Below are 18,325 nucleotides of genomic sequence, written 5' to 3' on the forward strand. Positions count from 1 at the left end.
ACCGTTATACTGGTCACTCACAACCAGTGATACTGGTCACTCACGTCCAGTGGATGAGACTTGAGACGGACTATTATGTCCTCAGTGGATTCCACTCTACAGTGATTCATATCAGAATGAGGTTCCAGAGTGGAAATAATCATAACCGGCCACCACATCTGGCCTCAGAGCATCTTGTTTACTCTGTTGCTTGGGAAAATAAAAATCTACAAAAGCCACTTATTTGACTAAAGTCACTACAGATACATTCTCCAAACTTCACTTGACTGCGTCACAATGGCCTCTGGCATGCACAATCTTCATTATTTTCTTGGCCAGACCCAGGGCCAAATTCACAGATTCAGAGGATGCTTTCTAACCCAACTCATTCACAACCAGGGGACCCTTCGCTGTGAGTCATCTCCTCAAATAACATTTCTCTTCCCAGGAATGAGACTAGCAACTTCAATCCATAATTTTCTTCCTCTGCTAACAACTTCTCGCAACCATATTTCCACGCTTATTTTTTTCTCTTCTGCATTTAGACCAGAAAGTAAACCTGGTCTGTTTCTCTCGAAACAAAAATGCACAGCTGGTGAGACAGCTATTTTGAGTAGCAAGTGCACGGCTCAAAGGCAGCACACCCAGAACCCCGGACCTGCCAAAGCACCATTTGTGCTTCTCATTTCTTACAGGCAAGACCCAGGAGTTACCCAAGAAGCCTGCTCCCTGCTCCTGGAGTGGAACAAACACAAAATGAGGTTTGAGAGAAAGGGGGCAGCACCTCCAGCTCTTCCCTGACTCCGAAACCAATACGAGCCCATCAAGCGCACCAGGCATGGGATCAATACACACAGTGGGCTTGCTGGATGGCAGGAGGCAATGCTATTGAGGTCACAGAAGGTCCAGGGGGAACCAGCTGGCTGAGATGTTCTGCTAGCAAGTTAAACACAGACAGGAAACCGCGTGTCTGATACTGTAAAAAAAAAATCATTTGTCTTCCTGCCAGAGTTAGGCTTGCAAACCAAAGAGGCTGTTTTCATTTTAAAAGAAATTCTGTGACAATGGGAGAGGAAGGAATGAAACTCAGTGGCTACTAGAAGTCCTTGTCTGCCCCGTTTGGAGAGCAGGCTGACTGCAGACAGCTGAAGGTCAGCCATGAACACCCACCGGTGACAGCAGGCCTCTGATGGTCTGCTTCTCTGCTGAACCACATCGGTTGAACTTTGAGTCAGAGTGGTTTCTAGAGTCCTGGTTTCTAAGTGAAACAGATATCATTGATGTATTTACTGATAGTTCCATCCTGTAAAATAGAAAACTCTCACACAACCTATAGGTAGGCATAATAGTAAAGGAAGACAGAGGAGCTGGAATCAAGACAGAGGGAAGATAAACATAGGAAAACAGGCAAGCAGGGGTGATAACAATATGTGAAATGTATGCACACAAACAGGACAGAAGCATAACTTAGATTGGATTCTAAGCTTTTCTGGTAGTTAGTACTGAAGAGAGAAATTGAAAAAAAGAAAAAAAAAAGAAAAAAACACATGATCACATGACCATCTGCATCAGGGGCTGGCCCGAAGCCTGGTTTTGTAAAAGAAGACTTATTGGAATACAGCTGTGTCCAATTGTTACATACGGTCTATGGTTGCTTCAGCGGCGGGGTGGAGTAGCTGCAACAGAGACTCTCTGGCCTGCAAAGCCAAAAATGCTTATTAACTGGTCCTTTATCAAAGAAATGTGCCGTCCCCCGCTCCATGTGCTTCAAAGCATCCTTCCGTTCAGAAGCAAATAGATCCTCCTGCAGGAACAATCTTTCTGGGGCAGAGCGCTCAGAGAAAAATCTCCTGGCTTCCTCAGGAAGATCACAATACAACACACTAAAGAGTTTCCTCCACAGCATTCTTTACAGGGGAGACATCATGCAGATTCACAGGAATGTTGCTTATGGTGCACGGCACCGAGACACAGCTCAGCTGAAGGAATTTTCAGGAAGGAAGAGCGAAAGCAGCATGATGTTGGTCTAAAGCTTCTTTCCCCCTCATCTGGCAAAATCCGAAGATAAGACATTTGAATCTAGGGGAACAATAGTTAACAGCCAAAATGTATTGAATACTTGCTCTGTTCCAGGTGCTATTTTAAGTTCCCTACATAAATAAACTCATTTATCCTTACAAAAAATCCTATGGAAAATGAGCACTATTTCTGTCCCCATTTCTCAGAGGGGAAAACTAAGGTGAATTAGTTCACCCAAGGACAAGCAGCTTATAAATAGTTCAGCTGGGAGTTGAACCCAGAAAATCTCACTGTGGAGACCGCAATCTCAAAAGGTGAGCATCCTGCTGGCCTTCATTTTTAAACATCATTCCCCACAAACGTGAGTAGTGTAAGCCTGGGATGCACAGCTTGCCAAGGACTCACTGAATGATGAGTTCAGAGATCCACTGTGTGCCCACGGACCAGGCAGCCTCTTATGTCAAGTGTGTAGACCTCCATGGGTATTAGACTGATAAAGAAGACTCCCCCCACCTGACCTGAATGTCAAAGGGTGAGGATATTCCCTAAAAAACAAACAAGATTCTCCAACTCTCCTAGGGACAAAACATGGAGAACCAACCATGAGATCTCGAGGAAATTCATGGCCCATTTCTTGGTCAGTAAAATGAAGAGTTCGGATAAGCAAATTTCATGGGTTTCATTTGAGCATAAAAAGGTTATATATAACTCTAAAAAGACAAGGGGAAACAAGTGTTGGCGAGGATGTAGGAAAAAAGAGAACCTTTTCCATGGTAGGATTGTACATTGGTTTAGCTATAAAGGAAAACAGCATGGAGGTTCCTCAAAAAATTAAACTTGGAACTTCCATATGGTGCAGCAATTGCCCTTCTGGGTCGATCTCCAAAGGAAATGAAAACTTCGGGGTCAAGCTCCAAAGGGAGCTTGAAGCGATATCCGCACCCCCAGGTTCACTGCAGCATCATTCACAACAGCCAAGGTATGGAAACAACCCAATGCCCATCAGTGGATGAATGGATAAAGAAAATTATATATCTATATAATTTCTAGCAACCTGGATAGCTTTGAGGGCTTTATGCTAAGTAAAATACGCCAGACAGAAAAAGACAAATACTTCCTGGGATCATTGAAATGTAACATCTAAAAATAAGTCAAACTCACAAAGAGCAGGATGGTGGTTGCCAGGGGCTGGGGTGGGGGGCAGCAGGGAGGTTGGTAAGAGTACAGACTTTCAGCATAAGATGAGTAAGTGCTGAGACTCTAATGTAAAACACGGTGAATACAGTTGATAACAATGGATTGTTCAGTTACAATTTGCTAAGAGAGTAGAACTTCAATATCCTTACACACGCACAAAAAGGACAAACAGGCCAACTGTGTAGACGGCAGGCCCCTTGCAAAATGTGTACATATATTAAATTGTCCTGATGTACCCTTTAAATGTCTACTGATTTACTTTGTGAGTTACACCTCCATAAAGCTGAGGAAGGGTGAAAACATACTGCCCCCCGCGCCTCGCCCCCGCAAAATGTTGACTCCAGAAAACAAGACAACGCACCTGACAGTGGTGAACCAGTCCACAGTGAGGCTCTCGCCCCGGGGCAGGGATCACTGCTACTGCTGTTCACGAACCCCCACAGCCTGGGCCTAGGGTGTGGTGCTGGCTTGCCCGCACTCAGTTATGAAAGGGGGTGGGCCTCTGGCCTTGCAACCAAACTCTTCTAAGTCCAGCACTTGAGTTTAGCGCTAATTCCCTTCCCTGCGTGGCCATGGTGCCACTCAGTTTCCAGAACAAGCAGTGCAGCTCTAAGTCAGGAGGAAAGACGGGAGGGCCAGGGTACCAGTCCTCTGGGAACTAGAAGCCTTCCAGAAGCAGGGAGCTCCTTTAAGCTCCCACAAGTCATCTTCTGGCTTTCCATGTACCCAACTCCAGCAGATGGAAGAGGAACAAACTGATTCAGGCGATTTTTTTTTAAAATGCCACTCTGTAACTTGTGTGGTAGCTCTACAGAGCCCTCAAGCTCCCAAACAATTCTCTTATAGCTCCAATTCAGAACAACATGTTCGAAAACGCAACTTGAAAGCATCCCTAAATGTCTTCTTGCTCTGGAAAACATTGGGGGATAATCCCACAGATCAACTAACACAAACGTTTTCATGGAGACCAAATAAATGTTACTGAAAAAGTGATTGTCTCTACATCCAGACCCATGATAATACAAAGTTTGCAGAGTATATAAAAAAATGAACTTCACCATCGCTGTTGCCAAACACCTACATCTCACCAGGGAGTTCTGTTACATGAATGGACGGAGTGAAGTATATCTAGCTTGTTTCCAAAGGACCATGTATAATACCAAAGCCATGCCTCTTGAGCTGATTAGCTCACAAGTTACCAGCATGAAGTTAACAAGACCCATGTCTGATTCCATCTCCAGCTGTGGGGGTTCATACTGGTGCCTTCCACACTTAGGGGGCAAACAGGTCACCGAGGGCACTGTTACAACACAGGTGCTAATACAAAAGGTTAGGAGGGCCCCATGGTTCTGTTCTTCTAACAAGCTCCCGGGTGCTGCTCTGCTGATGCTTTGAGTAGCGAGGGCTTTCACCATTCAGGAGAGGTGAGCTCCTTGCCTCACCTCTAGAGTGGCCTCCTTACCCAGAGGAGCAATGAGTAAGAAAGGAGGCGCTGCTAGGCGAGACACTCCCAACATCATCCCCTGTAATTCTCGTAACAGCTCCAACCAATAGCACCATTATCAGCCTAGTGGGTCAATGGTGGCACAGGCGGTCCATGAGAAGTCCACGTGGCCCAAAAAACAAACTTTCTGCTAAAAAACAAGAAGAGGGAGTGAATCCCTTGAGCAAGCACAGAACTGAGATTACCCAAATCACTGATCTGAAAGACCCTGTGAGTTGTTCCTGTTTTATTTAGCTGCCTCCAGCTGTGGTTGTGAGACAAATCTGGAACAACGTGCCTAATTTGTAATATTATCAAAGGGTGTCAAGCGACACGGTTAGCTTTGATTAGAAATCCTAGGCTCAGCACGTTCCCCTTCCTCTGTGAAGTCATGTGGAGAATGAGAACCTGGATGGGGCACGGATTAGAGAGAAAAGGCTTCTCCAAAACTCTGGTGGCGCGATATCTAGACATCACTGCTCTGCTAGCACCACGTGGTCCAAGCTCAGCTACAAAACTGCAATGCTGGAACATACCTGAGGGCTGAACCCTGCTGGCTTCATGTGTGAAGATAAGCAGGAGTCCCAACCCCTATAGAAAAAGCCCAGATAATACTAACAGCTAAGGGCTAGTGTGTGACTCCTGCTGCTACACCAGGCACTGTGGTCAATGCCTTGTGTGTGTGAATCGAGTCAATCTTCACATCACAACAACCCCCCTCTACCTGTCATTTTTATTTAACAGATGAGGAGACTGAAGCATGGACGTGTCAGGTAGGTGGCCCAGGGTGGCAATGCTGGTGAGTGGTAGCGTGGGCCTTAGGTCCAGGAAACCTACCTCTGTCTGCCACTCTGAACCATCACCCTGGACTATTTCTCTCTTACCTAAAAGAGCAGACATCATTTCCTCCCCTAGTGCTCTGCAAACGAAGTGTCATTATGGCACTTCCAAACCATTTATGCAATGAATAAAAATGACAGGTTGGGAGCCCTGGCTGGTGTAGCTCAGTGGATTGAGCGCGGGCTGTGAACCAAAGTATCGCAGGTTCGATTCCCAGTCAGGGCACATGCCTGGGTTGCAGGCCATGGCCCCCAGCAACCACACATCGACGTTTCTCTCTCTTGCTCTTTCTCCCTCCTTCCCTCTCTAGAAATGAATAAATAAAATCTTTAACAAAATAATGACAGGTTGGGGATGATTCTTAAAGTTTCAGTGAGAACCACGTAATGCCTTTGCAAGGTGGATACGACCTTGGCCAGCAAATAGGGTGACTGTTAGCTCTGGCTTCTCTCCTCCTACATCCTACGTTCGCTTCGGCCCTGGAGGCTTATCAGTCATATGTGACTCACAGCTATCACCAGGCCATCCATAAAACCAATCCAAATACCCTCTCTTCCAGCTGGAATCTTAGGTCTTGGTGTACATTCCAATTGCCTCAGAAACCTGCACAACATCTTCTGACAAGGTGACCTTCACAGGCAGGACAAGGAGACGTGACTTTTGGAGCGCGTTTGTGAGGAGCAGACCGTAGGTGGAGGCCCACCCCGCCCTCACACTATCTGCTATGTTGCTAAGTGATGGAGACGTGGCTCTTTCTTTGCGTTCTTTCTCTCTCTTTCTTTTTTTTACTTTTTTTTTTTCAAGACTAAGCTTCTCACCTGAGGCCGGGGGCATTCCACATGCCCATTCTTCAGAAGACTGAGGTCTTGACATTGCCTAACTAATATGAAAATCACAAAGAAAAAAGGCAACCAAATTTTTTAAATGTGAATAAAAATCCCAATATGACTGCAAAGGGGCTCGAGGGAACTTATTGGGAGTGACGAAAGTGTTCTGTCTCTTGATTGTGGTAGTGGTTACACAGCTGTCCGCATGGGTCACACTTTGGCCAACTGGACAGTTTAAAAGGGTGAACTTTATTTTATTAAACTACACATCAATAAAGCTTGACTGTTGAAGAAATTGCAGGGTTTCCGTGCAGAATTTCTTACAGAAGAAGTCCCTCTGGAAGAATGGGCAATCAACCGTTCACAAAGGCCAGGGAAATTAGGGAACAAAATGAAAGGAGGACTTTCTTTTCACTGTACCCATTCTGAAGCATTTGATTTTTTAAAATATGTGTAAATATTATCTGTTTAGACAAGCAGCATGAGAGAGAGTGAGGAAAAGCAGGAAATACAAAGAGAAGAAAGGGAGGGAGGGAAAATGGAGGGAAGGAGGGAGGGTGGCAGGAAGGAAGGAAGGAAGGAAGGAGAAAAGGGAAGGAGGGAGGGAGGGAGAGAAGGAAACACTCACAGATTTTTCAGTTCATACACAGCCCATTGTAAATCCTACCTATGGCACCTACTTGTCATGTGATTTTGGACAAAGTGTTCAACTTCTCTGGAAGCTTCCTCATCCCTAGGGTGAGGACGCTAGCAGTGCCTTCTTTGTGGGGCGGCTCTGAGATCAACTGAGGCCATGCTATGGGAAGGTCTGAGCACTGTACACAGAGCAACAGAACATCCTCTCTGAATGCAGACTCATACCAGCACTGAAAATACAGAGCTACATTTGAAAAGAAAATTTGTGGCTCAACATTCTCCTCCTCACATATTTAAGAAATCAGGCGATGTAAATAATTATCATCCATTGTGTCTGCAGATCATATCTCTGGCAACAAGAGGAGAGTTCTGTACTAATAATAAAAAATTTTAAAAAAAACACAATGGAAGACACTCCAGAGATTTTGTGTTCACCATCTTGTTTGACTTGGACCGGAGGAGAGTACATCAAGACTTTTCATGCTTTAGTACAGGGAAGAAATGGACCCCCAAATGCTGCTGTTTTAGGTGGGGAGGAAAGATCTCACTGCAGAGAAGAGGGATGCTAGCCCTGGCTGGCGTAGCTCAGTGGATTGAGCGTGGGCTGTGAACCAAAGTGTCCCAGGTTTGATTCCCAGTCAGGGTACTTACCTGGGTTGCAGGCCATGACCCCCAGCAACTGCACACTGATGTTTCTCTCTCTCTCTCTCTCTCTCTCTCCCTCCCTCCCTTCCCTCTCTAAGAAATAAATAATAAAATCTTAAAAAAAAAGAAGAAGAGAGATGCTTAAAAGCAAACACCCCCTAGAATATTCACTTTAGAAGACTAAATGCAAACAACCTTGGAATATGTTAAAAGACTCCAAAATCACCAAGACATCTGAGTCATCAGCTGTGCTGGATTTCTAGAGGTGTACATGAGAAATTGCCTTCAGGGTAGTTATGTCACATCATAAGAAGTTGTCTAACAATGAGTAAGAGGGAAAATATATTAATGTGGGCTTGTGATTATTACCTGATTTGAAATACACTAAAAACTGAAGTCATTGGTATCTTAAGAGCTTGTAGTAATAAATACACATCCAACTTGCAGGTCATTTGTCAAATTGTGTCTTTGGAGGATGAAATAAACTCTTCCATTGTGGGCAAGTCAGTATGAAAAAGGAGAAAAAAACCTTTCCCAAATGATGGTAAATATGTCTGGATGTTCTACTCTTAGAGATTAATTTCTTTAGCTTAGCCTGGACCTTCTTTTAAAAGCTGAAGTACTAGGAGAAAGTTGACATGTTAAGCCAGGATATCGAGTGTTATCATGCTTCATTGTGGTTGAATCTACTTACAGCTTCCCTCCTACCTCAAATGACATTAGGAACATGAGGAAAATGGTGTGTTTATAGAATGAGAAAAACAGGAGAGAGGAGTGACTTTGGAGATTGTGTTGCACCAACAAGCTGTCCACGTCCGCCTTCGTGTACTGAGCAGTTGGCGTAAGTGGGAAGCTGGACCAGGAGCGAGAAGGGAATTGGCAGCAGGGCAAGGACACAGAGAGGAGAGGGTGAGTCTGCAGTGCTGGTGAGCACCGGGCACAACACAGGAGACGTGTCATTTCCCATCACTGGGACACACTCAGGGAGTGTGCAGACGCAGCACGTATGTTCCAAAAGGAGTTTTTATTTTGGCTTAAAGTAACCTTTTCCCATTCTGAATTGACATTCCTAAAACCAAGAGAATATCATTTTCACTATCAGACTGGCAAAATGAAAAGGCTTATAATCCCCAGTGTTGGAGAAGATACATGGAAATCCATATGCTCAGATATCTTTTTTGAAGGAAAACAATTTAGTCGTGGTTATTATATTTAAAACGTTCATAACTTTGATCCAGAAACTTCACTTTTAGAAAGAAATCTATCTTGCAGAAATATCCACAGACCACCTATGCAAGATATTAGCACAAAGATGTTCAATGTAGCATTAAGTGAAAAACTGGAGATACCTAAATAGTCCACCCAATGGAAATGGTTTGATCAGTCATAGAAGATAATCCACATTATGGACTTCTATACAACTAAGAGGTGTGCAGTGTATCTCTATGTTTTAACGTCTTTAGAAAGAGAAGTAAAAAGTGGTTGCTTAAAAAAAGTTGCCCAGTAATATTTATAGTCTCATCAACTATGTGCACGGAAAGATGGGTGAGTGAATGAGGTGGATAGATGGATGGACAGAGGAGAGATGCAGGGATAGTTGGACAGATGGACAGATGCCTGGATGGAGAGGGGCAGGGAAGGAAGGAGGGAGTAAGGAAAGAAAAGAAAGAAGCAGAGATTGAATGAATGACTGACAGAGACACGTGGGCATTCCACAAACTCTCAACTGATCATCTGTTGAGCTGGGAATGAGGAGATAAGGTTAATGTACTTTCATTTTTCAAATTTTGCATATTGTTGGATTGTTTGAATTTTTGATAAGGACATATACTGCTCTTGTAATTAAAAATTATTCAATAGTTTTTTTTTAACTGACGGAGTAGAGTGTGCCCTTCTTTCAAGCTGAGTGAATACTGAACTTCAAAGATAAAGGCTATTAGCTAATTTAGTCCTCCCCGTCTCCATGGGTAAACCTGGACTCACTATTTTTCCCTCTGCCTTTCCCAGTTCTTCTCTCAAATGGGGCCAATAATAATAACCTTTTAGACAAATCCAAGGAACATGCACACAAAACCACGTGTGTTCATTCAAAGCAAGTCCCCACTTGTATCAAATAGTCTCCTCTAATCTGGACCAGTGGCTCTCAAATTTTAGCTGGATTAGAATCCCTTGGAAGGTTTGTTGAAATACAGATTGCTGGGCCCAGCACCCAGAGTTTCTGGTTCAGTGGGGAAGTTTCCTTCCCTGGAATGTGCATTTCTAACAAATGCTCCGGTGATGCTGTACTTTCAGAACCACTACTCTAGGGGAAGGACACTATTTGGCAAAGACAATAATAGTGTGGGTCCTATGAGCCAGATTCAATAAGGACCAGAACCAACACTGTAACTACACAAGCACCTCCTGTGGCTCCCTTGCCAGCATCAGCCACAGGAGGATGAAATGCACACTCTGAGACTGCAGACCAGGGACACGGGAAATCAACACACAGCAAGTCAAGCCCCGGACCATCAAGAGGAGAAAACTTACCTTCAGAGAAGATGATGTGGTCATTGCACTCTTCGGCACTACAGGCACACATAAAGAAAGTCTCGCCATTCACTTTTTTTTCCTTCATAATACACTTTGAAGAAGCAGCATCTTCGAGAATAAATCCATGGTAGGGGACCTTGGGGTCATGGCAAACCGTCTCTAGTGTTATGTTCTCGTCATTCTTCCTCCTTTGGTGTAGTTCATGGGTGGAGCGGGAGCCGGGGAGAGAGAAAAAGAGAATGGATGACTATATGGTCTCTGGCTAGAAAAGCAACCTGCGACGCATTTCCTTCATATAGTTGTTTCTAATAATGGCAGCCGGTTCCTGTTTTCCAACATTAACGGGTTGTCCTCTAGTCTCCTGTGCTTTTTCTACTTGTTTTAGTTTTTCCTTTGCTTATTCTTTTTTTTTTTAGATTTTATTTATTTATTTTTTAGAGAGGGAAGGGAGGGAGAAAGAGAGAGAGAAAGAAACATCAATGTGCGGTTGCTGGGGGCCATGGCCTGCAACCCAGGCATGTGCCCTGACTGGGAATCGAACCTGTGACACTTTGGTTCACAGCCTGAGCTCAAACCACTGAGCTACGCCAGCCAGGGCTCCTTTGCTTATTTTCAGAGCCCACTTATGATAAAAACACGAGGGCTTACCTCAGGGGCTACACTGGCAGAGAATTTTACACATTGTCTTAAGTCAGTCCTCAAAGGGCAGGGCACTGAAACAAAAGGGTGTTGGGGCCCCGGGATGGTTTAAACTTCCACCCTGAATGTGCTGCAAGGCGCAAGCCACACCCTAGTTTATCTGGCAGAACCAGGGTCAAGTCTAAATAACTTGTTCTCAAACAGCAGTCTGGGAAAGCAGTAGTGCTTCCTCTTTTTTTTGTTGTTTTTTTTTGCTGGGCCCCCAGGTCACTGTGAGGGAAGGCACCATCCCTGTCATCAGCTGGCTGTGCTGAGAAAATGGAAGATGCTTCCTAGATAAAGAAGTGCAGTTTTCAAAATTACAAAGGAACAGAAAAGGAAAAGAAATTAAAACACACGGGAAAGACCTGCAAGGTGTTGTTCATGTACGGTTCAGTGAACTCTTTCAGGCTGTCATCAACTCATTCCGTCTACATTTTGTATTTCGTCACATCACACATTTGGAAAGTCACTCAGCTCCGGACTCAGTGAATCTCTTACATTTTACTTGGGCCCTATGAAATGCTCAATTGGCTCTACGTGTACATTACATCTAAAAAGTGACATGATTAATACCCGCTGTTAAAGTTGCAGAAGCCAAAGTAAAACTCTGGCATCCTTGGGAAATGCATTATTTCTCTGCCTGCTTCCCTCTGCTCCCCTTATAAACCTGCCATCTTGGATGACTGTGTCCAGTGCCAAGGTGGGTCTGACATCCTTCCTCCCATCTGTGCCCTCTTCAGATGCAACACACTGTTGCCTTGGATGGTAGCTTCTACACTGGAGGGGAAATCAGGTCTTAAACTACACGATAGGTTCAGTCAGTTCTGCACGTGTAACGTGCAATGTGTCCTGGGAAGGATTCTGAGGGCATGCATGTGAGTGTAATGTGCCAACACACACCAGTGCACACTCGCCAATCAACTCCTCTCACCCCCAAAACACACACAAGCTCACCGCTCACAGTGAGAAAAATGGGAGCAGCTAGGACACAGCTTCCACTTGGAAAAGAGGTGGGCCCATACCCACAGGGAGAGAGCAACTTGTCCACTGCCCCCACTCGGTGCTTAACTGAAGGTCACTAAAGGACAGTGTGTCAACAAGGGGATAAGAAGGGGAGGAATAAGGGTGAGGCTGGAACACCCAGCCAGGAATGAAGTTATCTGCGACATCCATCCTGCCCAGCCTGCCCAGAGGCGACTCCAGCAGAAGCAGGCATGCCACTTCGTGATACACATCAACTGTTCTCAAACTAATGCCAAGAGAGGCAAGGCCTTGCTCTGCACACCCCTGCTGTTAGAAGAGGAGCAGCAATCAGAATCCTCACTCCAGGGCGCTAGCAGGTAATGCGATAAGACTTGACTTGGCACATGATCACATAGCAAATGACGTACATTTAAAAATTTCCTCATCTTTCACCTGAAAGCTACTAGGATGTCCTAGCAGAAATGGTGGCCTTGAAACAAGACCACCTCCCTGCCCCCAAAGCGGGTGCATGTGTGTGTGTGTTGTGCATACATATGCACATATGCACAGATACATAGGAAGGCACATTGAGACCTCTCTTCTCCCAGGGAAAAGCAGAGCATCTCTCTGCTGTGAAGCTTCTAAAGGCCAAGGAATGGGAGGAGGAAGGCACTGTGAGTGCCACTGCTCTGTAATGATGGGGCCTCTCTTCCGGAGCCTCTTGCTTTCCACACCCTCACTGCCTAGAGAACTAACCTTACAGAGAGGAAACTGAGCTACGATACTTGAGTCTGGGTCAAGTCCTTCACTGCTTTCTCCACTCAGTCCTGCAACAGTGCTCTCCCTGACAGCAGAACTCACTTCACACAGCTAAGCGTAGGAAGGGAAAACACATCAATAAAAATACAGACTTCTCCTGGCTGGCGTAGCTCAGTGGATTGAGCACAGGCTGCGAACCAAAGCATCGCAGGTTCAATTCCCAGTCAGGGCACATGCCTGGGTTGCAGGCCATGGCCCCCAGCAACCGCACGTTGATGTTTCTCTCTCTCTCTTTCTCCCTCCCTTCCCTCTCTAAAAATAAATAAATAAAATCTTTTAAAAAAAAGAAGTCTTTCTTTAAAAAAAAAATACAGACTTCTTTGTCCTGCCATGTTTGCTCTGAGCAATTGAGGAGTTTGTCAGTAGCCACTGGGGGACAAAAAAACACAGTCATGAAATTAATTTTGGCTCCAATATAGTTCTATTCTTGGGAAGAACTTGAACATTTTACATGAAATGGGTGCACAGCTTGACATTAGTTATACAACAAACAAACAAATGAGTGAAATGAACACTGAGACTGATAAAGACCTTGGAAGGCATGCACCATGGTGGCAGAGGCTTTCAGTTTCTGCCTGTGGCTATTTCTAAAACATCCTCCTTTCCTGTTTGGGGTGCCCTGGAAACAGACATTGAGGCCACTAGGTTTCTGTGCAGGAGGTTTTTGGAGAGGCGCCTGTAAGTGACTGAAGGGAGCAGCACCGCACGTTGGAGGATTTGAACCGCAACACAGGTTGCAATTACAGGACTCGGCTGATCCCTCAGGACTCATAAAGCTGGGATGGTCCGTCAGCGCTATCCCAAATTGAGGCAAAGCGGCCAGGCATTTGGACCCTCGCATCTTTCAGTTATAGGATGGGAGTTGCCCAGGAAGAAGGGCCAAACTTGAAGAAAGGCCGAACTGGAATGAAGCAGTTCTGCTCAGGCAGGGGGTTCCCAGGAGGGACTGGGGGATAATCCTTCAGCAGCCAGTGCTCCCGAGGCTGTGGGGGTGAGACCCTCGATGCTGAAGGGGGTCAGGGTGTACAGCACCGCATCCCCTGCCTGTACCTTTCTCCTCATCACACTCCCACTCCACGGGACTATCTGTCTTCACCGAGACAGGTGGAAATTCACATTCACTGTATTTCCTCTTTGCAGCCGGGTCCCGGAGGAGACAGGGAGGCTTCCTCTCCCCCACATGCTCACATTTGCCGAGACAAGCAAAGCTTCTATTCCAGCAACCTGATTCACAATCAATCATTTGGACTTGTACTGCGAGTCCAGGAAAAACATCTTAATTAAAAGAGCCTTTTTTTTCCCATTGGCAGAAGTGTCCGCTCACACCACAGTGGATGTTTAAGCACAGATGGTCAGCGGAGAAGAGAAGTGAAGAAGGAAGCCTTGAGGTCATCCCGTCGGGTGTCTCAATCTTCCCTGCACTAGACTTGCCCGTCACCCAGCCTCTGCCGAACTTTGTGTGACTCTTCCCGAGAAGGAAGTCTCTTCTGCTGTTGGGAAACCATGATAATGAGAATGTTTAAACATGTACTGAGCACATGTCTGTCTCCTTGTAAACTTTGTAGGTCCTCCTCCTGCCCTTCAGAGCTATGAAGAAAACGGTTATTATATTGTCCATTTGAGATATCTCAGGAGATATCACGTCCTTTCTCTCCTGGATCCGTCTCATTGCCTGGGCCATTCCTCAGATGGCACAGCTTCTAACCTCTGATCACACCGTCCCTTCTTCTCAACACAATCTTTGTCACAATTCCTTTTCCAGAAGCATGTCTCAGAACTGGACGTGAATGGAGCTGGCAGGTACAGTGGGCTGTCGTGACTCGTCTTTGCTGCTCACACCCCTTTAGATCTTGAGAAATGAGTTCGTACCTCAGCAGGTACAGAATTCGCAAGGTTTTTAGATCTATCATCAAGACTGACTACATGTGGTCTGGAGAAAGTCCAAAAGACTCATTCCGCAAAAGGAGGGAAGGATATTTGGGTTTATATTCTCATCGGCCACTGGCCAGGAGACCCATCAGTTACTTAAAAACAGCCCGTGAATTCAAAACAGCAGAATACAGCTGCAAAATGTTGTATTGCATTAATGAACTTACACATTTTTATAAAATGGTACTTTTCTGATGATCCCTATTTTTCTTTGATCTCTCACTCATACTCCCAATTTATAACTATGAATTAGTTGGATGATTTATGAGCACCCACTGTGTGTGTGTGTGTGTGTGTGTGTGTGTGTGTGTGTGTGTGGTGAGGTTTGGGGGAGAGAGCACGGGGAGGGAGAGGATAGAGGGAACTGATCCAAGAGAAAGATGTGGTGTGTAGCGCAGGGTGGTGTGAGGACACGGCCAGGCCCCCTAAGGAATGGGCTGTTTTCTGGTTCAGGAACTGCTTCCCCTTTTTTTTTTGAAAAGTGCTTTCCTCTTCCAACAGCCCACCTGTCATCTGTTCCCTTTCCACAAAACCAGACTGAGGTCGCCTCAGAAGAACAAAGCTCCTGGCGTCACTATGGGGCGCCAAGGGGGTGTCATCAGATGACTACCGAGTGTCATATTCCACTTTTTCATACAAGGAAGGGTCTCCAGAGTTTTTACAAATATTAAGGGTCATCTCCTATAGACACACGTGTGTGTGCACTTGAAAATGTACAGACTATCTCTGGAAACTTCATTTAACAATTAAAAGATGGTTTGAGAGAGGGAACTGGGACACTGTCTGCGCTTGGGGCATGAACACACCAGGACTCTATGCTCCACGAGCCCGTGTTACCTACTATAAGGCGGGGGAGGGAAAGATTGTTGAAAAGGCGACCTTACCAGACGGCCACACAGACTTCGTGTGGCGTCTCACAGATGGATGTGATGCTGCAGTTGCTCACGCAGGATTTGCGACTGTCACAGGTGGAAGACCGCACATCACAAAACTTACACAGCTGTGGAAACTTGACTGCACCGTTGTTGTTGGTGATCATCATGTCATCATTAACTGTGGAGGGAACAGAAAGATACACTGAGTGATTATCTCACGGCCAGGCACCCTGCCAATGAGTTCCTGATGCTGTTATGCAGTTTCAAACGAACCTGATGTCAGAAGAATGAATACGGAGGAAGGCGTGAGAATTCCCTGCCCCTATGTAATCCGTAACAAAAGCCATTGCAGGGTAGGGGGAGGTTGGAATAACTTCTTGCTTTTGTCCGTGATTTTATAAGGCACTCTTCCTATACGAACCTTATCGTTCCATCAAGAAACAGAGACTGGACTGGCCCATTGCATTGTTCTGGGTGCTGGGAGCACCAGGAAAAGTACCCATTGGGAAGTTAGAGTCTAGTTGGGTGGATAGTTGAGGAAACAGATGAGGGTAGGATAACCCGGAATAGAGAGGAAGACAGAGGATGTGGAAGCCAGACAACAGGCGCCACCCACCCACGCAGAGAGGCCACTAGGCAGCAGAACTGTGAGGTGCAAAAGGGAATTGGCAACTGAGAGGAGACCCTGTAGGTGAGGCGGGACTTGGCCACCTTGTCCCTGACCGCCACCTGAAAGAGCTATGGGGTCTTCTTGCAAAGGGCTGGCTCTGACTTCGCTCTGTTGCCTTGAGGGAAATCAGTGGATGAACGAACATGGACTGAGTCACGCCTAGGAATAATCCCAATCACTGTTGAGGCACTGGAGTCTTACAGGCGAGTAAAGGCAGGGTTCCACCTCAAGGGTCTGCCACACGCTACCTCTCTGACCACCACCACCACCACCACCAGCAGCAGCCTTCTTATTCCTTACCTATTAGCTTTTGGACACTTGGGCTAATCTGGAAGAAGCCAAGTTCCTTCCTTGCTCAGGCCTTTGCCTTGCTACTCCCTTTGTCTGGCTTTTTGTCACCTTTCTGATCTCTGCTTAAATGTCAGCTCTTCACCCTAAAGCAGCCCACAGGTAACTATGACCAGATTCTGTTTTATCTTCTGCACAATCCACCAAAATGCAACCCCTGTGAGATTTTATCTGCCTCATTTGTATACTGTGGCAAGAAGAGGGCCTGTCACATAGAAGCAGCTATCCAAAAATACTTATTGAGTGAATGAATGAGTGAAAAGCTAAATACATAAAGAAATGAATATAAGAAGTTTGCTTTTGGTGCTTTATATCGTGGGGAAAAATATAGAACACTTCCCCCCACCGCATCCACGGGAAGTGTGATTATAAATACAATATTCATTCTTCTTTGCAGCTCACATATTGCATGCTGAGAGGCAGTCAAAAAGTATAGCGCCTCCTTCCCCATCATTTCCTTCAAAGAGGTTCGTTTCCACTGGCAATGAAGATAAGTCAAGGTGTGCCTTTGGAGAGTCAAGTGAGATAAGACTGTAAGGCTTTTTGGTCCATAAACACGAACTTGAGGACACTTAGGAAGATGAAACACCCAGACCACGTCTGGCACTAGTCCTTGGACCTTAGGAAGTTGGGAGGTGTGTTTCTCCCAGGAATCACACTTGGAAAGCCTCCTCCTCCCCTCCCCGTGTTCAGTACACCCCTGCCTAAAGCCCAAGGAGCAGTCTCAATGCCATGGACATTCCCCGTTTGCAAATTTCAGATTTCTGGCATCGACGCTTTGCCACTCAGCCCTCTTTGTCGCTCGGACAGAGCACCTGTTTCCTGGGCCTCTAAAAATATAAATATCTATAAATTCAAGATTTGCTTTCTTGTGGTAACATTAAATATAGAAGAAAAAATAAACCCATTCATCCCTCCCAGGCCTCAAGTTCATTTCAGGAAGTATATTTTTAGGTAGCAAACTATTTTGAAATTCTCCGTGTCTCCCAGCACTACAGCTCTATGCTTAGCTAAAAATATAGGCCTAAGTGCTCTCTGAAACTTGTGTTAAATTTGGGACTAAAGCAACAATGAATATATATTTTTTCTGCAATGGTTAGATTTGGATTCATTGGTGAAACAAGGAATTTAACCCTTTAGGTTTTCCTACAAGGCGTGGGCAAAGCAAAAAAAAAAAAAAAGGTAGACCATATTTTGCTTTGTTTTTTTATTTTTGATAGACTATGTTGAAAACAAACATCTATTTGGTGGTGAAGCTTTGTTTTTAAATATAAAATCAAGCTTCCACGACTTGGAATTCAGTCTCCCAGCATGTTAGGATTTTAGCCTAGATTAGTGGCTATCAATTTGGGGGCCTGTTGGAATCCATCACCTAGGGCACTTTAGAAAATGATGAACCGGGTCCTATCCCAGCTATGCTGTTGCAATTATTCTGGAGGGTCGCCTTTGTTTTGATTCAAGACTTACTGTGTGCTAGAGATTATAGAAGCTGCCCAGGTGATTTTAATGTGTAAACCAAGGCTGAGACCCCTGACCTTAGAACCAGCTGAAAAATAACACGACCAGCACAAAACAAAACAGAAAACAAATCCTGCCCCCCCAACCAAACAAACACATAAACAACTTCTGTGCCTGATGTGGGGAGCCCCTCAATAAAGCTGGAAGTTTCCTGGAGAAAAAAAAAATTTACCCAAAGCTCTGAGATTAGCCCTTTTACACTTAGGGGAGAAATGCATCTTCCTGGCGGCTGGCCAGTCCTTTACTCACAAAAGCTAGAAGTGTGAGAAAAGTAACAGGGGTCAGGAGTGATAAATAAGAACAGATGAGACCATGCTGGAAGCAGCAGTGGCGGCCACAGATGTGGTGACAAGTGGAAGGGGTT

At 45.3% G+C, this 18,325-nt stretch overlaps 1 protein-coding gene across 2 annotated transcripts in view; it reads right to left on the bottom strand.

The window, feature by feature from the left end:
• The window catches only part of TGFBR2 (transforming growth factor beta receptor 2), an 83,246-nt gene that overhangs the window by 32,222 nt on the left and 32,699 nt on the right, over nt 1–18,325 (bottom strand). For both annotated transcript variants that reach the window (XM_045856750.1, XM_045856749.1), the window contains exons 2-3: nt 15,435–15,603; nt 10,156–10,346 (exon numbers count right to left, since the gene is read on the bottom strand). In XM_045856750.1, the coding sequence (XP_045712706.1) occupies nt 10,156–10,346; nt 15,435–15,592 (349 nt within the window). In that variant the 5' untranslated portion in view covers nt 15,593–15,603. The remainder of the gene's footprint in view (nt 1–10,155; nt 10,347–15,434; nt 15,604–18,325) is intronic.

Source organism: Phyllostomus hastatus, unplaced genomic scaffold (assembly GCF_019186645.2).
Source record: "Phyllostomus hastatus isolate PE091 unplaced genomic scaffold, TTU_PhHast_1.1 phas_scaffold_129, whole genome shotgun sequence".
NCBI classification, from domain to species: Eukaryota; Metazoa; Chordata; class Mammalia; order Chiroptera; family Phyllostomidae; genus Phyllostomus; species Phyllostomus hastatus.